The 24,877-nt window shown below is 44.0% G+C and overlaps 1 protein-coding gene across 1 annotated transcript in view; it reads left to right on the plus strand.

The window, feature by feature from the left end:
• The window catches only part of RMDN2 (regulator of microtubule dynamics 2), a 649,991-nt gene that overhangs the window by 48,360 nt on the left and 576,754 nt on the right, over nt 1-24,877 (plus strand). Inside the window, exon 2 of the mRNA XM_077486505.1 lies at nt 14,748-14,946. Coding sequence (XP_077342631.1) covers nt 14,748-14,946 — 199 coding nt within the window. The remainder of the gene's footprint in view (nt 1-14,747; nt 14,947-24,877) is intronic.

Here is a 24,877-nt window from a genome sequence, read left to right on the forward strand (position 1 = left end):
GTATATAAAATACGCAATGGGGGGATATCCAGTAAACAATACAGGTCTGGGTATGTCTATGTGACTAGTTTAAACAGCAACACTCATTTCTACTAATAGTCCACAACATAAATACATAAAATAGTGAAAATTCATATAAAATCCAAAGTGCAACGTGTTGCGATCCTGTAGTCGCATAAAAGTGCAAATATTCCAATGTGCCGCTGTGGCTGATAAAACAATAATGTTCGTTGCTATTAGTGTAAAATCTACAACATAAAACCGTGAAATAATAAAAACAAGAAAAAAGAAGAAAAACACAATATAACATTCAAAAGTGCAGCGTGTTGCGATCCTAAAATCGCATAAAGTGCAGGTGTTCTGCTGTGGTGCACATAGGCAAACCTTCAAACATAAATAATAATTAAGTGACAAAAAATATAAGTGTACCAGACAAAAAGTCAGTTTTCAGTGCAAAGTGCTGCAATTATTCTCAAAATCGCATAGGATGTGTCTTCTTCAACAAGATATACGATGTGGAGCTGTTGCAATGGGAAGGGCAGTGGTGCTGGTGGAAGGGGATGTGGCCTTGGTGGTCCCGTATATACCAGTAATGGATGTCCCCTTACCTTACCGCTGTAAGGTAACAGCGTATATATAGAGAGCTTTTTGGGATCCTTTAGCGGAATTTTCCCTTTAATGTGGGGTGCCCAGGTCCTGACCAAATATATGGTCCCTTTAAGGGGGTTTCCTCTGTGGTTTTGCAGTCAGGGTTCCTCAGTGGTATGGCATATACATGGGTTTAAGCAGAGATGGAGGAAGAATACTCCATAGTGTAAGATGCTTCAACAGGTTTATTGTTATTAAAACAGTTTAAAAATACTCACAAACAAACAGTCTGTACAAACAGTGTATAAATGAGCTGCGGGCTCGGTCTACGTCACTTCCTGGTTGCTGTGTCCCGAACGGTTGAACACGCGTCGGGACACAGCAACCAGGAAGTGACGTAGACCGAGCCCGCAGCTCGTTTATACACTGCTTGTACAGACTGTTTGTTTGTGAGTATTTTTAAACTGTTTTAATAACAATAAACCTGTTGAAGCATCTTACACTATGGAGTATTCTTCCTCCATCTCTGCTTAAACCCATGTATATGCCATACCACTGAGGAACCCTGACTGCAATACCACAGAGGAAACCCCCTTAAAGGGACCATATCATTGGTCAGGACCTGGGCACCCCACATTAAAAGGAAAATTCCACTAAAGGATCCCAAAAAGCTCTCTATATATACGCTGTTACCTTACAGCGGTAAGGTAAGGGGACATCCATTACTGGTATATACGGGACCACCAAGGCCACATCCCCTTCCACCAGCACCACTGCCCTTCCCATTGCAACAGCTCCACATCGTATATCTTGTTGAAGAAGTCACATCCTATGCGATTTTGAGAATAATCGCAGCACTTTGCACTGAAAACTGACTTTTTGTCTGATACACTTATATTTTTTGTCACTTAATTATTATTTATGTTTGAAGGTTTGCCTATGTGCACCACAGCAGAACACCTGCACTTTATGCGATTTTAGGATCGCAACACACTGCACTTTTGAATGTTATATTGTGTTTTTTCTTCTTTTTTCTTGTTTTTATTATTTCACGGTTTTATGTTGTAGATTTTACACTAATAGCAACGAACATTATTGTTTTATCAGCCACAGTGGCACATTGGAATATTTGCACTTTTATGCGACTACAGGATCGCAACACGTTGCACTTTGGATTTTATATGAATTTTCACTATTTTATGTATTTATAAAGTGGTAGCAATTTCGCAATATTTTTCACCCCGAAAATTTGGGCTACAGAGCAATCCCACCAGACATGCATTGGTGTGCCTAAATCTGCACATCCACCAAAGCATTTCGCTGAACTTTCAAGGGTGAATTCAGCAACTCCAGAAGGCACAAGATACTATAATATAATTAGTTTCCACCACTAAGGTATTAGGAGAAGAAGATTTAGTTGATTGCCAAATATTTGACCTTTCTGCATCATCAAATCCTCCTCCAATCTATGAGTATATGTTGGTCTGAGTGTATTTGTAATCCAACAGGGCAAAAAGGAGAAAGTAAGCTGTAGAATAAATGGTACATTGATAACAGTTTAACTGAAGAAATATGGCACTTGTAACTTCCTCCTTATGTGTGAGCATAATACAGTACTGATTTTACAGCAAAGGGAGCAACAAACCCCCAGAGTTCAGCTGTATGTGGCCTGTGAATAAGTAGAATCACTTCTGTAGAACTACAAGTCTCACCAGCAGTCTGTAAACAACTTACTCAGCAAACAGTGCACTTTACTGAAATGGGCAGGTGCCCTCTCACCGCAATAGACTCAGAAGCTGTGAGGCTCCTTCCGCACTCCCCTTCGAATGTCTCATGCCGCGTACACACGATCGGAATTCTCGTCGGAAAAAGCTCTGATGCTTTTCACGACGGAATTCCGAAGGAATTTGGCTCAAGCTGTCTTGCCTACATGCGGTCACATCAAATTCCGATTGTTTATATTGTTTATGAGTCGCAGACTCATCCCTTTTATCCCAAAGAAGGATAAAGCAGTGGTAGTTGGAACAATCATTAATTCACAACTGGACTACGCAAACTCGCTTTACATAGGATTACCACAATATCATCTTGCGCGATTACAACTGATCCAAAACACGGCGGCAAGGCTGATAACAGGAAAAAAAACCTGGGAATCCATCTCTCCTTTACTGAGGAGCTTACATTGGCTAACCGTAAAAAATTGGATCACGTTCAAGACCCTTTGCCTCACCCACAAATGCGTGCATAGAGAAGCTCCGCAATACCTAATGGAGAAAATAAATCATTACACACCAAACCGCAGTCTTCGATCAGCCAACAAAAACCTCCTCCTCGTGCCCAAAGCCCGGTATAAATCCAAGGGGGATCGGAGATTCGCTGTCCAAGGGCCTCGGCTATGGAATGCTCTACCAATCAACATCCGCCTGGAAGAAAATCACCTGGCTTTTAGGAAAAAACTCCAGACCTTCCTCTTTTAGCAGATGATCAAAGCTCGCCACAGCGCCTAGAGGCGATTCAGTTTGCATTGTGCGCTATACAAGTATTTCATTCATTCATTCATTCATAAGGCGGTGACGTACAACAAGTACGACAGGACTAGAAAAAGGAAGTTCAATAGCCAGTAGCCAATAGCTTCTGTCTCGTAGTTGAATCTGAGCATGCGTGATTTTTGGCGTATACACACAATACACACAATCGGAATTACAGATAGAAAGTTTTTCCGTCTGGAAAATTTAGAACATGCTATCAATTTTTGGCTGGCGGGAATTCGGACAGCTAAATTCCGATGGAGCATACACACAGTCGCATTTTCCGATGAAAAGCTCTCATCTGTCTTTTTCTGGCCAGAATTACGATCTTGTGTACGCGACATCAGTCTCATGAAAAGTACCGCCGCGCTGTACTGCTCCTCTGGATGACTGAGATGCAGAAAAACTTCCAGATGTCCTGGCATTGCACACCGATCCGCTTACTAAACTGGCAGGGCTGTACTCTGAAGTCCCTCAGAGGTAGGGATGAGCCGAACACCCCCCGGTTCGGTTCGCACCAGAACTTGCGAACGACCCCCGCGTTCGTTACGAACGTTCGAACCCCATTGAAGTCTATGGGACTCGAACGTTCGAAATGGAAAGTGCTAAATTTAACGGCTAATATGCAAGATAGTGTCCTAAAAAGGGTTTGGGGACCTGCCTCCTGCCTCAGGGGACATGGGTCACTGCAAAAAAAAGTTTTAAAAACTGCCGTTTTGGCGGGAGCACTGATTTTAATGACGATTAAAGTGAAAAAAAAAGGTGAAATATTCCTTTAAATATGGTGCCTGGGGGGTGTCTGTAGTATGCCTGTGAAGTGCCACGTGTTTCCCGTGTTTAGAACAGTCCCTGCACCAAATGACATTAAACGGAAATAACACCATTTAAAACTGCTTGCGGTTTTAATGTTATATCTGGTTCCTGCAATATGGTTGAAAATCATTGAGAAAAATGGCATGGGTAGCCCTCCCTGCCCATTACCAGCCTATTTGGGTCTTGTACGCATATTAAGGGGAACCCCGTACCCATATTAAAAAAAGGAAATGCGTGTGGCCCCCAGGCCCTATATACTCAGAACAGCAGTATACAGGCGGTGCAAACAAGACAGGGACTGTGTAGGTTTGTTGTGTTAAGTTGAATCTGTTTGTAATTTTCAACCGGTACATTTTTAAAGTGTAGCTCCAGTCAAAAAAACAATTTTTAAGCTTTTTGGAAAACATAGGGAAGGGTTATCACCCCTGTATAATTTGTTTTGTCGTCCATCTTTTTTCATCTCACTTGCTGCTGTCTCCTTGCGTTTGCAAGTAGGAGATGTTTGTAAGTTGGATGTTTGAAAGTAGGGGCCTGCCCTATATTATAGCAGTATGTACTGGGTACAGGTATCTCACTTGCTGCTGTCTCCTTGCGTTTGCAAGTAGGAGATGTTTGTAAGTTGGATGTTTGAAAGTAGGGGCCTGCCCTATATTATAGCGGTATGTACTGGGTACAGAGCACACAGACAGCACGCACTATCTCCTAACACTACTGACTGCAAGCTCTATTATTAACCACTTGACCACTGGGCACTTAAACACCCTTAATAACCAGACCAATTTTCAGCTTTCGGTGCCCTCACATTTTGAATGACAATTACTCAGTCATGCAACACTGGACCTATAGGAAATGTTTGTCCTTTTTTTCACACAAATAGAGCTTTCTTTTGGTGGTATTTAATCACCTCTCAGTTTTTTATTTTTTGTGCTATAAAAGAAAAAAGACCGAAAATTCTGCGAAAAAATGAATTTTTCTTCGTTTCTGTTATAAAATTTAGCAGATTAGTAATTTTTTCTTCCAAAATTTTGGCCAAAATTCATACTACTACATATCTTTGGTAAAAATAAGTACAAATTGGTGGATATTATTTGGTCTTTGTGGAAGTTATAGAGTCCACAAGCTATGGTGCCAATATCTGAAAATTGATCACACTTGAAGTACTGACGGCCTATTTCCTTTTTTTTTTTTTTTTTTTTCACAAAATTGTCATATTATCAGGTTATTTCACACACACAGCATATGCATACCACAAATTACACCCCAAAACACATTCTGCTATTACTCCCGAGTACGGCGATACCACATGTGTGAGACTTTTACACAGCGTGGCCACATACAGAGGCCCAACATGCAGGGAGCGCCATCAGGCGTTCTGGAGCACCCAGGCCAATTCTGACATTTCTCTCCTACATGTAAAAATCATCATTTATTTGCTAGAAAATTACAGAGAGCCCCAAAACATTATATATATTTTTTTTTTTAGCAAAGACCCTGGAGAATACAATGGTGGTCGTTGCAAATTTTTATCTCACACGGTATTTGCACAGCAATTTTTCAAACGCGTTTTTTTGGGGGAAAAAACAGTTTTGTGCTTAAAAAACAAACCAAAAAAACAGTAAAGTTAGCCCAATGTTTGCATAAAGTGAAAGATGAAGTTATGCTGAGTAAATAGATATCAAACATGTCACTCTTCAAAATTGCACATGCCCGTGGAATGGCGCCAAACGTCGCTACTTAAAAAATCCCCATAGGCGACACTTTAAATTTTTTTTTACTGGTTACATGTTTTGAGTTGCAGAGGAGGTCTAGGACTAGAATTATTGCTCTCGCTCTAACGTTCTCGGCGATACCTCACATGTGTGGTTTGAACACCGTTTTCATATGTGGGCGGGGCTTACGCATGCGTTCGCTTCTGCATGCGAGCACATGGGGACATGGGCGCTTTAAAAAATTTATTTTTTTTTATTGTTCATTTTACTTTATTTATTTTAGTTTGACATTTTTTTCCCCAAAAATATATTTTTGATCACTTTTATTCCTATTACATCCCTTGTAATAGGAATATGGGGTGACAGGTCCTCTTTACAGTGAAATCTGGGGGTCAATATGACCCCACATCTCACCTCTAGGCTGGGAAGCCTGAAATAAAAAATAAAAAAAAGATTCTGGCTTTGATCGTACTGGCGAGTTGGTAGAAGCACCGGAGGGCGGTGAGGGGTGGGGGGCGTCTATGGCTGGGTATTTCAGGGTATCACCGAGTATGGCTGGGTATCTCCAAGTATGGCTGGGTATGGCAATTTATGGCAGGGTATTGCAGAGTATTGGCGGGGTATTGGCGGGGTACTACAGAGTAATAGCAGGGTACTGCAGAGTATTGGGGGGTACTCCAGAGTAATGGCAGGGTACTGCAGAGTAATGGGGGTTACTGCAGAGTAATGGGGGGTACTGCAGAGTAATGGCAGGGTACTGCAGAGTAATGGCAGGGTACTGCACTGCAGAGTAATGGCAGGGTACTGCACTGCAGAGTAATGGCGGGGTACTGCAGAGTAATGGCGGGTACTGCAGAGTATTGGGGGGTACTGCAGAGTATTGGGGGGTACTCCAGAGTAATGGCAGGGTACTGCAGAGTAATGGGGGTTACTGCAGAGTAATGGGGGGTACTGCAGAGTAATGGCAGGGTACTGCAGAGTAATGGCAGGGTACTGCACTGCAGAGTAATGGCAGGGTACTGCACTGCAGAGTAATGGCGGGGTATTGCAGAGTAATGGCGGGTACTGCAGAGTATTGGGGGGTACTGCAGAGTGTTGGGGGTACTGCAGAGTAATGGGGGGTACTGCAGAGTAATGGCAGGGTACTGCAGAGTAATGGGGGGTACTGCAGAGTAATGGCAGGGTACTGCAGAGTAATGGCAGGGTACTGCACTGCAGAGTAATGGCGGGGTACTGCAGAGTAATGGCGGGGTACTGCAGAGTAATGGTAGGGTACTGCAGAGTATGCACTGGTATTGCAGAGTATTGGCAGGGAATTGAGGGGTTAAATTCGGTGAGCAGCGATGTGGGCACTGCAGATGCAGCCCACATCGCTGCTGACACCGATCTCTTTCCCCTCCGCTGCACCAATCGGTTTGTTTACAAGTGATCACTCCGTCATTTGACGAGCGGCCGTTTACCGTGATCCGTGATGCGCCGGGTCCTGTGGACCCGGCGGTCACGGATGCTCTCGAGTGCGCGCCCCAGGGGGCGCGCGAGAGCAGAATTCTGGGAGGCCGTTAATTAACGGCCTCTCAGAGTTAAACAACCGCCCTGAAGCCGTTAATCGGCAATGGGCAGTTGTTAAGTGGTTAAAGCTAGATCACTAGCTATATAGGTGAGGTGAATATAGTGGTGTATACTGCGGTCAGGGCACAGACAACAACCACTACACAGCAGCAAGATAGGAAATCAGCCAAAAACGATCGGTGTGTACTGTGTTGAAGGTACACAGAACACCCACTACTTCAGATGCTAACACACTACACGAGGCCGCCTCAAAGGCGGCCTTATATAGTGTGGGGCGTGCACTACACAGCCTGAGCTATGATTGGCCACAGGCAGGATGCCTGTGGCCAATCATGGCTCTCCTCGCTGCTGGCGCTACGATTGGCCAAGCATGCGGGGTCACAGTGCATGCTTGGCCAATCATGAGCCAGCAATGCACTGCGCCACCGCAGTGCATTGTGGTCCGCGCGCGCCACTCGAATTTTGACGCGAACGGCCCAAACGTTCGGAATTCGCCGAACGGCCGAACAGCCAATGTTCGAGTCGAACGTACGTTCGACTCGAACACGAAGCTCATCCCTACTCAGAGGCTGGCGATCCTGCTCCGCATCGTAGGCCGCAGTGTTTCTGCCATGGTTACACACACAGGACTCCTGCTGGCTGTTGAATGGCATCCCGAGAGGCCGAAAGATGGCCGCGCTGTTCCTTTTATTACTGCTCCCAGCAGGCTGTTCTGTGACTTGAGTCACTTCCTCATCAAACTATATATCCCACAATGCATAACTGGATGCCTCTTAAATTAGAAAGATCCTGATAAAGTTTCAGCGGTCACTAGAGGGAGCCAAACGCTTACTAAAGAAACAATACATTACTTAACATGACAACTTTGGTAGCAAACCCCTGTGCTACATACACTAGCAGCTCCTAAACTTGAGTTTAGGAGCTTTTGGAATTTTTTTGCGTGTCAATGTACACACAGGCTTTTTATCAGTTTAGGATAAAAACGTTCTGACTGCCATCCGCAGAAAAACACAAACTGTGGCTGCATTTTGTGTTTGCCCACGGTAAATGACAGCCAAGTGTACATGAAGCCTAATGCCACGTACACACGATAAAACAATCCGGTGGAAAAGTCCGCCGAACAATCCCCCCGGTGTGTGGGCTCTGGCGGACTTTTTTACCCAAAAGTCCGGCGGACTAAGAAAGTAGTTTTGCACCAAAATATGTCCGCCGGACTCCTAAAGCACCTTGTCCCTATGTTGATGAGGACAAGGGCCTCTTCCCAACAACCCTGGCCATTGGTTGTCGGGGTCTGCGGGCGGGGGGCTTATCGGAATCCGTGAGCCCCCTTTAATAAGGGGGCCCCCGGATCCCAGCCCCCCACCCTATGTGAATGAGTATGGGGTACAATGTACCCCTACCCATTCACCTGTGAAAAAAATGTAAAAAAAACACAACACACAAGGGTTAAAAATAGTTTATTGCACAGCTCCGGGGGTCTTCTTCCGTCTTCGGGGGTCTTCTCTGAGAAGAACAGAAGGTGGCGACAGCGGTGATAGAAGACCGGGCCACCGCTTGTAAAAGAGCTAGAAGAAGGCGTGGAGTCCAGGCAAGAAGAACCCGAAGAGGGGGACAAGTCCCCCGAAGTCAGAAGAAGAGGGCGGCGACGAAGAAGAAAGCCGGGCTCCTCCGCTAGTAAAAGAGCTAGCAAAAGAGCAGAAGATAGTGAAGGAGTCTGGCGAGAAGATCCCCATAGACAGAAGAAGACCCCCGGAGCTGTGCAATAAACTATTTTTAACCCTTGTGTGTTGTGTTTTATTTTTTATTTTTTTCACAGGTGAATGGGTATGGGTACATTGTACCTCATACTCATTCACATAGGGTGGGGGGTCGGGATTCGGGGGCCCCCTTATTAAAGGGGGCTCACGGATTTCGATAAGCCCCATGCCCGCAGACCCCAACAACCAACGGCCAGGGTTGTCGGGAAGAGGCCCTTGTCCTCATCAACATGGGGACAAGGTGCTTTGGGGTGGGGGGCCGCATGGCCCCCTTCCCCAAAGCACCCCCCCATGTTGAGGGCACGCGGCCTGGTACGGCTCAGGAGGGGGGTGCTCCCTTTCCTGACCAGCCGGGTTGCGTGCTCGGATAAGGGTCTGATATGGACCTGGGGGGGACCCCCACACCATTTTTTCAGTGTAGGCCTTCCCCTTTAAGTCCATACCAGGTGACGGGGCCAGCGACGCTTCATTCGCTGGTCCCGGCTACCTGGAGCCATGCTCAAAATTAACGGAATTTTCACAGTGTGTGTGGGCAAGTCCGTTCATTTCAAAAGTACGGCGGATAGTCCGGCGGACCTAGTCACGTGTGTGGGCAAGTCCGCTCGTTTGGACAGTCTGGCGGACTTTACGGCGGTTTGTCCACCAGACTAAGTCCGCCGGATAGTCTGATCGTGTGTACGCGGCATAACTCGGCCTTACCGAAATCTTTACAATGGTTTGCAAACTCGAAATCTTTACAATGGTTTGAAAACTCAAAATAAGCAGCTTATCTTATGTAATTTTTTCAACTTCTACTGTAGATAGATTTTCAGGATACTTTGTTACTCCATCTACAAGTGGGATCACAGAGAAATAATGGAAGACAAAATTCACTGAGGTTAAGGTCAAGGTGGCAATGAAAAGTTTTAATCCATCTAAAAGTATCGGGCGCATATGGTTTCTCTGGAAACTATTATTCTAAGATTTTAATCTTAGAACCCTTGTTGGGTTTTAAGAAGTTCTGTGCTTCTAAACCTTCAGGAAGGGAGGTGGACCCTGTAAAGGTAAGTATAATAGAGTTGAATCCCTATTCACACGATCCTCCTCCATTACCCATGTAACGCCACCACCATGTGCTGTAGTTGGGCCACCAAAAAATACAACCAGGGATTCAGAAAAGCTATACCCTCTCTATCTTTTGCATGTTGCAATTGTTAAAGCCTGATCCCGGGTTCACCATTTTTCCATATCAAAGACTGAAATATTAAATTCACTGTACAAAATATTTTTAATGTGATAACCACCAGCATATTATGTAACAGATAAAGGAGTTGTGCCATTAGAATCCTCTCTGACCTTATTCCTGAACCTCAAGAGCAGCAGTAATATATTCAAAGCACTATAATCCATCAGAACCGGAGATATCACTATCCCTAAATATTTGAATGCACCAGGGGAGGACTGACAACTCATGGGGCCCCCCCGGGCAATAGGAGATCATGCCCCCCCATGTCCCTGCCACACTGCCCACATTACATACATTGGTCTCTACCAGGGCTCAAGTCCTGTGGGAATGCATGGGAACGGAGTTCCTGTACTTTTTCCACAACAGGAACTCAGTTCCCGTTAGCAGCCGTGTCCTGCAAGACTTTGAAGTATGCGAGCTGTGTGGCAGGTGCTACACCAGCAGCTGCCGACACAGCTCGCAATAGTAAGTGCCGCACAGCTGACCATTCAGGCATTGCCAGCAGGGGGCCCCATGACAGCTTCCGCTTTGATCTACCTGTCAATCACAGCTAGCTGACGGGTAGATCAGGTCTAGGTCAAGCTGACGGGTAGATCAGCTATTTTGCTCACAGGACATGCAGGGAGAGAGGTAAGCTGAGGGAGGAACATCAGTTTGGGTACTACAGGCTAGCTGAAGATATCTGGAGTCAAAGAACTTTTATCATCTTTTGCAAAACATCACGGCTCTATTTTGTAGTTTGAACATTGAATTACAACCTAGCGGGAGCACTTGAATACAGGTTAAATATTGCATTGTATTATTGAATGTGAGTAATATTATATTGGGGTGGTAAGCTGAGCACAATACCTGGCAAAGTTTAATGCCATGAGGGAAGTTTATGTGGAAATATGTGAAGGGTTGGAATAGCAGCTAGTGTGTGTTGGAGCCCTGCATATTTTGCAGCCCCCCAAGCTAACATACATCTCCTAAGCAGGAACACATCACTATTTACCCAAGCATTCTGTCCAGATAATGTGCAGTTCATTTATGACCTTTCCATTTAACCCTGTGTTATCCTAACTCTGTTCAATGAAAAGTGTAAACTCACCACATAAACACTCTATATACAAAATAAAATTCCCCAATAAAGATCAGAACATGATGTTCACATTTGCATGGAAGCACAATTGAATGAATTCTGATTATTTAGAGAATTACCGTATTTATGTTTATTGAGGATTGTTTTTTTTATGTACTAACACTTAAGCTTCATACACACAATATGAAAATGGGATGAAAAATACCACTTTTGAAGCGTTCGTGCATATGAGCATATCATTTATTTTTTTTGATGGGGGAGTGGATCTTGGGTGGGCGTTCCCACAATTTTTTCCCCAGGACTTGACCCCTGGTCTCTACCCCCTTTAGCTGCAGAGGCAGCAGCTGAGGATGCACACATGCTGCGGCAGGAATTATACCCCCTGTTGCTTTTGGTGGGTGATCGTGACCCAATCAAGTGAATAGGGCTTCTCTGCAAACAGCCAGCAACCATGTGTAATGCACGCAGTAGCAGCATGCTAGTGTGGGATCCAAGGGGTTAAAGCAGATTATGTGATGAGGCAATACAACGCCTCCTTAAAGCCTGCTTTAAGCACTTGGTCGCTGTACTGCACAAGGTTGCACAGCCTTTGCAGAGCAGCCCCATACGAAGCATGACAGGGTGTATAATTTCAGCTGATGCTCCAACATGTGTACACCCCTGGGATGGGGGCAGAGACCGATCCCTGGGATGGGAGCAGAGAGGGGCCCCTGAGATGGGGATAGAGAGGGGCCCCTGGGATGAGGATAGAGAGGGGCCCCTGGGATGGGAGCAGAGAGGGATCCCTGAGATGGGGCAGAGAAGAATCCCTGGGATGGGGGCAGAGAGGGGCCCCTTGGATGGGAGCAGAGAGGGATCCCTGGGATGGGAGCAGATAGGGATCCCTGGGATGGGAGCAGAGAGGGATCCCTGGGGTGGGAGCAGAGAGGGATCACTGGGATGGGGCAGAAAGGGATCCCTGGGATGGGAGCAGAGAGGGGCCCCTGGGATGGGAGCAGAGAGGGATCACTGGGATGGGGGCAGAGGGGGATCCCTGGGATGGGCCCGGAGCTCTGGCCCTGGGATGGGGCAGAGAAGGGCAAGTGGCAACTCCTTGCTTTGGGGAAAGGGGGGGTCGGATTCAAACTCTCCCCTACTAGCACATGTCCTCGTCCCTCAAAGACCCACCCAGCACATTTTCTCTTTTACCCCTCTCTCCCATCACTTTTCCATGTATTACCTGACCCCGGCCCCCTCCGCTAATCACAAACTATATGCAGACCTCAGAATCAGCGTGGCTCCTGCAGTGTAAGATCTCTTCTCCATCCGGATCCTCCCCTCCTGTCTGTGTACTTCAGAGACGAGGAGGAGGATCCTCAGTGAGCTGTGTGCAGGCTCAGGAGGGAGAGATGTCGGCTCAGCTGCCACAGAGGGGAACCACTGCGGGTGGGAGCCCAGGCACAGAAGATATCCTGACTCACTGCCTCACACTAGCGAGCCCCTGTCAGCCTAGTTACTGGAGCTTAGTACTGGGACTTGTTCCGGAACTGGGCTCTGGGATAAGAAACGTTTGGCACGGACAGGGGGACTCTCATGGGGCCCCCTGCTGGACCTGGGCCCTCGGGCAGTGCCTAATGGTCAGTCCGCCCCTGGAATGCACGCACCACCAGTACTGGGTAGAAAAATGGTAAAAGCAAGGTGCAAGTTTGGTCAAGCTGCATTGAAGCAGATTTCGTCCAGTTAACCGTTAAACCGGAGAACATACCGAATACAGAAACTGCAGATAACTCTGCTCTCAAGGAGGAACCAGTGTTGCCCAGGGACAAGAGCATGTCCTCGCATAGAGCATGATTTTTTATGTACTCAGCATATGTAAGTCCTACAATGTTGTCATTGGACCGAACGAATGCAGCCAATTGTTCGATGGCCAGGGCGAACATTATAGGTGACAAGGGACACCCCTATCTGTTCCCCCTGTCCAATTCAAATAGTGCTGACAATTTACCTCCCACCCAGCTGGAAGCATGAGGTGAGAAACAGCAGTTTTACCCAGGAGATGAAAGTTTGTCCAAACCTAAATTTTTCTAGTATGGCCCATAAATATCGACCCCAGATGATGTCTTATTGAGATTAAACCGGTCGGTACGGGCTCTGCTGATGCCACTGTGATATTTGATTTTACTTACATGCCTTTTAATGCCTTCTCAAATGTAAGTGACCATTTTACTTATTTCAATAAAATGCCTTTTATGTAAATGGCATCACACTATGTGGCCCAATTTTTTTCCTTTTACCATATATAATACTGGGAGGATCCGGTCTTGATCTTTGGTCACTGTTCCCTTGGTGGATACCCATTGATGTTATACATTTTGACAGACCCCTACCTGATTGGTCTACATCGGAAACTGTGTATGCTGATTTTCTTCCCTGGGTGTGTTACACCACAAGCTCTGTTGACTCATCAGGCGTATGCCTAGTTGGGTTAAACTTGTCTGGTAAGCCTTTTTCCTTTTGGTGGTGGATTATCAACAGACAACTAGTTCACAGATTTATCTCGCAAGTCACTTTATATATTGGAGTCACATTAGGGATTTTCAGTCTAATATATATATGTTGGTTTATGTAAACATCATCATTATTGTTGTTTGTATATTAGAGTAATAATGTATGTATTTTATCATGAATTATGCACATCAGTAATGGTTTGTTACTAGTTTTATCCCGTCAGGGGAATCTCACTTTCACCTTCACTTTTAGCGCTGCACTTTTCCACTTTCCCACATGGCCCAAAAATATACTATTACATATCAAATGCTTTGTTCACATCAAGTGATAGCAGGGCCCGCAATCCAGTAATGTCCACTGAGGTCTGCATATTAATACATAATTGGTGCGAGTTACCTGCCATTGATCTATGCGGGATAAACCCTGTTTGGTCAGACTGAACAATACTAGTAATCACCTGATTCAATCTTCTTGCTAGCACTTTGGCTAAAATTTGTAATAGAGATATGGGCCTATAAGACTTGTGGTACGTGGGTTTATCAGGTTTAAGAACCAAAATTATGCTGGCTCTTTACATGGATTTGGGCAAATGCTGCAGTGCCTATATATTAACCTTTAGCAGCCTCGGTAGGAGCAGTTCTGTGTACTATTTGTAAACCTCAATAGGGAGGCAATCTTCACCCGTTACCTTCAAGGTGGGAAAAGAACTGGTGATCCCCTGAATTTCCTTCATTGTAATAGCTGAATCTTTTTTCTTTTAAAGACACTTGAAAGTACCACAATAGAGTAAACTAGGCTTGCTGAAATACATTATTTTTATTCCTTGCATATGTGTTTGTACTAAACCACGCTCAATTACATATATTGTAAATGAGTGCAAAAGGAAAACCATACAAACTCCATACCTGTGGCGCTTGAGGATACAAAACGTGGGTCCCTAGTATAGTAAGGTAGTAATGACCTTTAGTGATTCTGATCTTTTTCTTATAGATATATCACCGCTCAGACTGACACAGAAGTAGAGTCGGAAGATGAGCCAGGAGTGGCAAATGTCAAAGTGGAAAAAAGTAAAATGATAAAAGAGGAAGCTGAACTGCTTTGTCTCCTCCAGAAAGCAGATGCTAACCATAATGGGTTTGTATCTGAGAAAGAAGAAGCATTCAGGATGATGCTCAACAAGCAGGATAAGGTACCTCTTTTACTGCACAACTCTCTGGTAGCAAATTACACACTTGTCAATATAATGTACATTTTTCCAATTACAGGTGCATCTTACAAAATTAGAATAACAACAAAAAGTTAATTTATTTGAGTAATTCAATTCAAAAAGTGAAACTCTATATTATATAGATTCATTATACACAGAGTGATATGTCAAGCATTTCCTTCTTTTAATTTTGATGATTAGGGCTTACAGCTATTGAAAACCAAAATTTAGTATCTCAGAAAATTTGAATATTGTGAAAGTTCAATGTTTTATTCCCACTCTAATCCGCTAATTAACTCAAAACACCTGTAAAGGGTTCCTGGCCCTTTAAATGGTGTCTCAGTCTGGTTCAGTAGTTTACACAATCATAGGGAAGACTGCTGACTTGACAGTTGTCCAGAAGACAGTCATTGACTTCCTTCCACAAGAAGGGTAAGTCACAAAAGGTCATTGCTAAAGAAGCTGGTTGTTCACAGAGTGCTGTATCCAAGCATATTAATGGAAAGTTGAGTGGAAGGAAAAAGTATGGTAGAAAAAAGTGCACAAGCAACAGGGATAATCACAGCCTTGAAAGGATTGTGAAGCAAAGGTCATTAAAGAATTTGGGGGAGATTCACAAGGAGTGGAGCCACCACACACAGACCTATCCAGGACATGGGCTACAACTGTAGGCTGCAAATGATGGACAGTGGTAGGCTGCAATTGGTTGGCACTGGTAGGCTGCATTTGGTGGGCACTGGTAGGCTGCATTTGGTGGGCACTGGTAGGCTGCAAACTGTAAACTGCCTCTTCTGTAGCCCCAGTGTGAAATCCCGAGTGCTTTCACACTGTGGCAACATGCTTGCAGGACAGGAAAAAAGTCCTGCAAGCAGCATCTTTGGGACGGTTTAGGAGCCGGAAATACAGCGCTTCCAAAATGCCCCTGCCATTGAAATCAGTGGCCAGTACTGCCAAAGAGCCTGCAAAGCGCTTTGGCAGCGGTGCTTTACGAGTGCTTTTAACCCTTTTTTGGGTTAAAAGCGCCTCGCTAGCAGCTGAAAAGCCCCTCTAAAACTAGCAGCATATTACCACTAACACGGCCAGCGCCTTAGTGTGAAAATAAATATCTCCCCAACTAAAAGACATCCCCCCCACAATTGCCTTCATACCATCTGTACTTCCATCCTGCATGCAGTCATCCCCTCCGCACTCCTCTCCTGTATATACTGCAACTCTTCTCCTCTATATACTGTCACTGTCATGCCCTCCACACTCCACTCCTGTATATACTTCCACTGTCATCCCCTCCACACTTATCTCCTGTATATACTGCCACTGTCATACCCTCCACACTCCTCTCCTGTACATACTGCCACTGTCATCGCCTCCACACTCCTCTCCTGTATAAGTAAAAATCAAGATTGTGCGAGGTATAGGTTAAGATCCGCTTGTTAATAGCCAACATCCCAACATGAAATACTATAGAAGTTTTCCCCTTAAAAAAGGCGGGACTTTTTAGGCATAGACTGTGACACCAATTGGTTTAGTAAAAATATAAAAAAGTAGTTTTATTTAGACATAAAGAAAAAAAGCAAAAAGTTATATGTTAACATACATTTCCAAACAGGAGAAAGGGACACATTACTTCCTCCATGTACACATATTCATAAAAACAGAAAACATTTGAAAGGTATACTTCCTAAATCTTGTTCCAAAAGAACAGACTCCTATTACATAGGCGTATTCAAAAAGTTGTACACACAGAATCAAGTTGCGTAAATATTGTGCATCCAATGTAACCTACGCGTTACGGAGTTATCTTACTCCTTCTTCAGGGATGATCCATTTTAGCACATTAACTTTACAAAAAAAAAGAATCTATAAAGACATAAGAAACAAATATATATATATACGTACAATTAAAAAAAAAAAAAAAAAACACACCACTAAAACGCACCACCTATACGTTCTTCACTCCAAGACGTAGGTCTGGGCTCACAGAGGGGGGGGGGGGTGTTTGACCACCTTCCTGGATGGGAACCGGGACCGCAGTAATGGGCGGACTGTGAGGGAGGAAATGTGAGAATAGAGTAGATGAATGGGAAATTTTCACATGCCTAAATTTAAATAAATATTATTACATGTATTTTACTACAATGCCCTTAAGGGCAATCAAAAGTTCTATATATTAACCCTCTTGTGTGACTTCCGTCATTATATTTATACCAAGAGGGAAACACCCCTAAAAAAAAGGGGGGGACTTTATATAGAAAAAAACTATATAATCATCCTGTAAGCTAGTAATATTGCAGTATCTTTGAAAAATCTTACCCAGAAACGTCTCTTGAGATGATTCTCTGTATCCAGAAAGAAAATGGGATTCCTATGTTGGAATGTATAATTTTAAAATAAGATGCCCAAATGTTGTTGTTCGCAACTCTTTCAAACGTTTGAGGCAATCTATTTTGCTTATATTCGCCGCAATGTCTCTGTGGTCCAAGAGTTTTTGGCACTGTGAGAAAAAAATTCCCCCAGAGACAGACGTGTCAAGTCCAGCCGAAAAAAGGAAGGGGGAGGACAATTATATCCATTAATTTCCCTTCCTTCTTCGATAAGGCTGCATGCAAAACGACATAGAAGAGTGTATCTGTTTCATTACCTTGAGTTGTATTTCTCAACGACTCGCCTCCTCCTTGGCCATTGCGGACTGATTGCAGACCGCTCCTGGCCCATTAATATATCTCACCGCCCCACCTCCTTACCTCCCCTTCCAGGTGAAGTAAATGTTACTCACCTGAAGCTCCCATCACATCTAAACGCAGTCCCCCGTGGGTACTAAAACCTAGGGAAAGAAGAAGACAGGAAGATAGGGTGATAGAACACCCATCTCGTTCCTGTTCCAGGTAAACCGATGAGCGAAAAAGAGAAGGCCACCAGGGGGGGAAAAAAAGGTACCTGCCCACCAGGGACAGGCTCCTCCCCTCCATGGTGGCCTCTGCGTGCTGGGATCCCATCCAAGAAACCCCCATGATGTCAAGAGAGCCAAAGGCCCATCTACTTGAGGGGGGAAGAAGGGTACAGGAGAAAAAAAAATATATATATATATTTTATATAAGAAAAAATAAGAGGGATGGGGAACTGTAAAGGGGGGGGGGGGTAGGAAAAGGAGGAGAACTGTTGTATCTCTATATTTTTATATATCACTTTTCTATACCCCCTGATACAAAACCCTCCAAAAAAGGTCTATAGTTAGTCGCTTCATTAAGGCCGGGAAACAATGTGGCTTGTAACTGAAAAATCCATTTTAATTCCCTCTGTAATAACACCTTATTCCAATCTCCCCCTCTTTCGTTGGGGTGCACTCTGTCCAACACCATAAATCTAACCCTGGGAAGGGTGCCTCCATGTAAGGAGATAACATGCCTTCCCAGGGGTAGATCTGGAATCGCTTTTTTCATACTCCATATGTGTTTAGATATTCGTGCTCGCAATTCTAGTTTAGTTTTTCCTATATAGAAGCAATTACACTCACATAGAAGTATATATACTACTCCTTTCGTCTTGCAATTAGCAAAATGTGTCAATCTCAATAGTTTCCCATTGGGCAGTGTGCACGTGGGTCCCACCTGCAAATATTTGCAAAAGGTGCATCCCCCGCATGTGTAAGTTCCCTTCACTTTACATGGATCCTTCCGATTACCCCCTTTAAATTCGCTTTGAACAATCCTGTCCCTTATAGCTGTTGCGCGTCTAAATGTGATTGGTGGTTTATTCGGTATAAACCTACCCAAATTTGGATCCATGTGTAGTAGATGCCAATATTTTTCTATAATGTTGCGTATTTTATTGTGTTGATTTGAATATGATAGTATGATTCTACTCATATTTTCATTCTTCCCACATTTCTCAACCTTTTGTTTCTGGGAATATAGAAGTTCATATCTTGGTTTTTCCAAGGCTTTTTTATACGCCTTCTTGAGAGAGGTCCTAGAATACCCTCTCTCAAGGAGGCGAATTTGTAAAATTTTGGCTTCAGCCTGAAAACTTTTTTCATTTGAGCAATTTCTCCTAGTCCTCAAATATTGGCTAAAGGGTATAGATGCTAGCAGAGACTTTGGATGGAAACTCGATGCGTGTAAAATCGAATTTCCAGCTGTGGGCTTTCTGAAGAGACACGTCTGGACGGCATTGCCCTCCCCTCGGAGGACCTTGACGTCCAGGAATGTGATCTCGTCAGAATGATGGGACATAGTGAACATCAGATTGAAAGGGTTTTTATTCAACCTTCCCAAAAAATCAGGAAGGATCCCTGTCGGCCCATCCCAGATCATGAAGACGTCATCAATATATCTGACCCACATCCAGATGTGGTCAGTGTATAACGTCATTGATTCATCGGCCATTACATAGCGTTCCCACTCCCCCAGGTACAGGTTGGCATACGATGGGGCACAGCATGTCCCCATCGCAACCCCCTGCACCTGGAGGTAGTGGGAGCCATTGAAGGAAAAGATGTTATGGTTCAAGATGAATTCCAAGGACTGCACGATAAAATCGCTATATGGCCGTTCGTCCTCATGTTTCTGGGACAGAATATGTTGGATAGCAGCTAACCCCAGGGAGTGCGGAATGGAGCTGTACAGTGCTTCGACATCTATGGTGACTAGTGTGGAATGTTCAGGGATCACAAGGTCATCAAGAATTTTCAAAAAATGAATTGTATCCTTTACATATGAAGGTAGGTTTACCACAAATGGTCTTAAATATTCGTCAATCAGACGACTTAATTTTTCCGAAATAGATCCTTTGCCCGAAATGATTGGACGCCCGGGGGGGTCCTTTCTCATTTTTGTGGACTTTGGGCAGTGAATAAAAAGTGGGAATTTTTGGATGTTCGACACGTACATATTTCCATGTCGTTGCATTAATGATGCCCTTATGTCCTGCTGAGTCCACTAAGTCATAAAATTTTTTGTTAAACTTCTCAATTATCTGCATGGAAATAGAACGATACCAATTTGAATTATTAAGAATTTTTTGACACATCCTAATATATTGATCATTGTTCATAATCACGATGTTGCCACCTTTGTCTGATGGCTTGATTGTTATTGTGCTATTTTCAGACAGATCATTGAGAGCTTGTTTTTCGTCCGGGGTTAGATTGCTATTTTCGGAGTCCATACACGTTAGTTTATTTAAATCTCTAGTTACAAGTTTCAAAAAAGCTACTGCGTTGGAATTGGAACTGGGTGAGGGATACTGGTCTGATTTTTTCTTCAATAGGGATCTAGATTTTTCCGTCCTTTCTTCTAAATTGTCATCCTTCATGGATAAAAGTTTTTCAATGTCCAGGCTGTCAATTAAGTCAGCCTGAACATCGTTTTCGTCGAGGAGAGAGACCAATTGATTGATCGCCTTCTCCTCCTCATTACTCAATTGTTTGTCTGAATCGGATGTCTTATTATACATATTTTTCAAAAGGAGTTTTCTTATAAAGAGATTGAGGTCCCTTACTACCTCGAATTTACTTAAATTTTCATTTGGGCAAAAACCCAGACACTTCAAAAGTACTTCTGTTTCCAAATTGGTTAGAGTGTGGGAAGATAAATTAATTATATTCATCTGTGTGTTCGAAGAAATTGTCGTAGAGTGATTTAGGTGGTTGTCGGCACATATGCCATTTTGTTCCCTTTGACTATGTTTGAGCTTGGGCGACTTGGAAAAGAAGAAGAAGAAAAGATAGGTGCCATAGGGGTGGAGTTCGTGTCTCTGCGGTCAGTGTATTGTCGCAAATTAGTGCAGTCTTGTGCCTCTTCATAAGGAGAAATAGAAGAAAGTTCTACAGAGATCTCTCTCTGTGAATTACCTGTCACCGAAATATTCGATGTGCCCGAAATCTGTGAAGTCTGTGTTGGATGTGTATTCTGTCCCCGTAGTGATTTTTTTGCTGATTGGTCTTGTGGGTCTTCATGATGTCTTTGTCTCTTATTGCGTATAAGTATAAGTAGGGCCACTGTCATCCCCTCCACACTCCTCTCCTGTAAAGACTGCCATTGTCATACCCTCCACATTCCTGTACTGTACATATCGCTCAATAAAAAAAACCTTCACACTCCTCTCCTGTACATACTGCCCTCTGTCATAGTGTGGAGGGTGTGACAGTGGGCAGTATGTGCAGGAGAGGAGTGTGGAGGGTATGACATTGGGCAGTATGTACATGAGAGGAGTGTGGAAGGTATTACAGTGAGCAGTATGTGCAGGAGAGGAGTGTGAAAGGTATGATGGCAGCCATCTTCAAACCTTGGGGGTCCATGATCTCCTATTGCCCGGGGGCCCCATGAGTTGTCAGTCTGCCCCTAGACAGTGCTTTAACAAAGTCTCCCTTCCTAGACCGGCTCCAGTAATAGATGGAACACTGATCCAATGCAGTAAAATGTAATCAGTGTGACGTGCATCATAGGAGCCGCAAGTAGGTCTAGGAGGTGGGACTTTGTTACAGCGGCCTCCCGCTATATTCAAACTCAAGCTCCATGACATTAGGAGATCGTTGCCACTCAGTGATCTAGGGGCACTGGTAGGCTGCAATTGGGGGGCACTGGCAGGCTGCATTTAGTGGGTGTTGACAGGCTGCATTAGGTGGGCACTGGCAGGCTGCATTTGGTGGGCACTAATAAGCTGAAATTGATGGGCACTAATAAGCTGCACTTGGTGGGCACTGGCAGGCTGCAACAGTTGTTGCTGCAACAGCAGCAATCTTGCTGGAAGTAGAGAAGAGGAGAAGGAGGAGGAGAAGAAGAAGATACTGGGTTCATCCCATAATTGCAAATCGGGAGGAGAGAGGCCAGTTCATGATCCTATATGAAGACCTCCATGGGAATGATGAAACATTTTTTAATTACACGCGCATGTCAATAACTAGGTGAGTCAAACAATACATTTTTTTCATGCATATTTCCATAGTAGGGGATGTTTGAAAAAGACACAAGTCCATCAAGTTTAACCTATGTGCGTGATTATGTCAGTCTTATATTTTTATAATGTCCATACCAGAACATTATCTGGGCATGCAGCCCAAAAGCCCATGAAAAGGGTGGGAGCAAGCATCCCTCCTCCTGGACCAAACCAGGCCATATGCCTTTAACATATGTAGTGTGTTTTTAATTAGATTAAGGATGCAGGCCTTCTTAGAAATAATAATGTTCTTAACCACTTACCTTACTATTTTTAAGACTGTATGGTTGGTGTTGTTGTTCAGGGTAGTGGACGTATCTGAGGTAATTAAGGGAGGTCTTGGTGGTGGCACATATGGCACTTTAAATGAAGCTTCCTAAGAAGGAGTATAGTACTTGTTTGGTAGTGCTTCACATTTCAAAGTAGCACTCTGGTTGTACATTTTTTATTAGAGGGACATGACTGAGTGCCAGTATAGTTTCCGGACATAAAAAAGCATCCACCTTTTCAGACATGGTGTTCAACATTTCAAGTAGGTGCTCACTTATGTCAGGTTGCTATAGAGGTGTTTGCCTCCGTGGCACTTTGGCTGGCAGAACAATGTCTGCAGGAGCAGAAGAGGGCCCAGGGATAGCCTCTGCCACTGCAGATTGCTCATCTGGATTTGTTTCCCACAGATTCGAGGAGCTTTGGATTTGTGAGAAATCCTCTGTGCCTTCTTGAAAACCAATCTGGCCTTGGGCCTCCGGTTGTGCCTCTGGTTGGTCATCCATTACATCTTGTTGCTCCCAACTAACTTCTGTCCTGTTTCCAAAATAAAAAAGAGTGTAACTTAACTAGGCATAATCAAAGTTAAGAGGTTTGCAGATACATATGTAGGCCACATGCTCTCAACATTTTGCACCTAACGTGTCAGACAGCAACAGAAGAGTCCCTAAATTAATTAATAAGCTAAGATTCGCTTAGGTTAACAAAATATTATACAACACAAATGTGAACAACATTATTTATATTTAAATAAACCAAAAAAAAACATTATTTGTTACAGCACACTTTTCACTTTGTAAAGGCCCTGATAATATAATGCAAACAAATACACACTTTTTATGATTAGATAGAATTCATCTGCCAAGGCACCTCCCCAGCTGGTGAGATAAAGAAGTTTTGGAATTCACCACAAATATGTGTACCAGTAGTGGTGCCAATAGTAACAATCCACTGTGCCACCTCCATCTTATGGCTCAGGGAATCCTCAAATAGTTATCCATCACGTTCACGCACATAGTTGTGCAGTGCACAGGCTGCTTTAACAGCACTGATAGCATGTTTAATACTGAGATTTATTGAAATATGTATGAATCTCCACTTATTGCATAGTATATCAAATGCACATTCAACTACTCATCGTGCCCTAGTGAGCCTATAATTGAACACTCTTTTTTATGTTGTCAGAGAGTAGAAAAAGGCCTGAGCATATGCTCTGCAAGTGCAAACCCTTCATTTCCTACAAATACATGTCGGAGGGAAGGCTCTGTTGTTCCGGGCAGGGCAGAATCAATAGGCAAATCTAGTGTATTCTCACGCAGCATGTGGCCAAATGAGGAATGTGAAAATACACTAGAATCCGAGCTGCTGCCATAAGCACCCACATCAATATAAATAAATTTATAATTGGCATCTGCCACTGCATTTAATACCAACGAAAAAAATTCCTATCATTAAAATATTGGGTCCCACTAGCTGGGGGCTTAAAGTGGTTGTATACTCAGTTTTTTTACTTTTACCTACAGGAAAGCCTATAATAAGGCTTACCTGTAGGTAAAAAAAATATCTCCTAAACCTGTACGGTTTAGGAGATATTCCCCTCGGTATGCGCCGCTGACTGCAGCGGCGCATGCGCACAAGGGGATTCTCGGCCTGAAAATCCAGCAATGGCCGGCCGGCCGGAATGAAATCTCCCGCGCGCATGCGCGAGAGTGACGATATCGCGGCTCCGGCCACTCACAGCGCCGGAGCCGCGATACCCGGAAGAAACGCAGAGGGAGCATGTCAGCTCCCTCAGCGTGGATCGGGCCAGATGTCAGGGCCTCGTACTAAGGTAAGTATTTCATAATGAGCTAGTATGCAGTGCATACTAGCTCATTATGCCTTTTGCTTTGCAGGTTTAAAAAAAAAAAAATGTGCGGGTTTACTACCGCTTTAAGGATGCGGATGTGCTTCCCATCAATGGCTCCCAGACAGTTGGGGAAGTTGCAACGATCCCAGAATAGCTCCACTACCTTCAACTATTCATGTTAGTTTGGCTTCTTCACAACCAAATCCTTCAGTTCTTCCCATATGACTAGGCAGGTTTCATTAACAATGCCACTAATAGTTGATTTCCCAACCTTAAATTCAAAGTGCAAACTTACAAAATAATTTCCTGTTGCTAGGTACCCAAAAGCAAGCATAAAAAAAATTATTAAAATGTTTTCTGTTTTTCAGTGCACTACTGTCAGAAACCATGAATCAGACCGAGACAGAAGTACAATTAAATCACACTTGTTTATTAAATAAAAATAAAAGGGTAAATAGAAAAAGCATAGTCAAAGCATAACCAGAGGCCAGTAACCAGATAGTGTAGTCAGCCAGGACAGAGTTCAATAACCAGATCGGGTAATCAGCCAGGCCAGAAGTCAGGGATCCAAGTATAGCAACAGCAAGCAGGATAAGGAGCCAGAAGGGATGTCAGCAATCCAGTCTTTAAACAGAACCGCAGGAGATGGTTTCTTGTGATGTGACCAAGGCAAAGGTGAAGGTGAAGTGAGCTGGACAGCTTTAAGTAGGCAGGTCAGACGAGCATGATCAGGAACAGCTGGTAACTGTGGAGAGAGATGAGAGCTGGCAATTAGCCGACAGCTGAGCAGCCAGCCCAGAGAAGGAAGAGCTAAGCCAGCCCTAACAGTACCCCTCCTCAATGACTCCTCTCCCTCGGAGGGCC

Source organism: Lithobates pipiens, unplaced genomic scaffold (genome assembly GCF_037356315.1).
Source record: "Lithobates pipiens isolate NorthernLeopardFrog02 unplaced genomic scaffold, aLitPip1_a1.2 Scaffold_18, whole genome shotgun sequence".
NCBI lineage: Eukaryota > Metazoa > Chordata > Amphibia > Anura > Ranidae > Lithobates > Lithobates pipiens.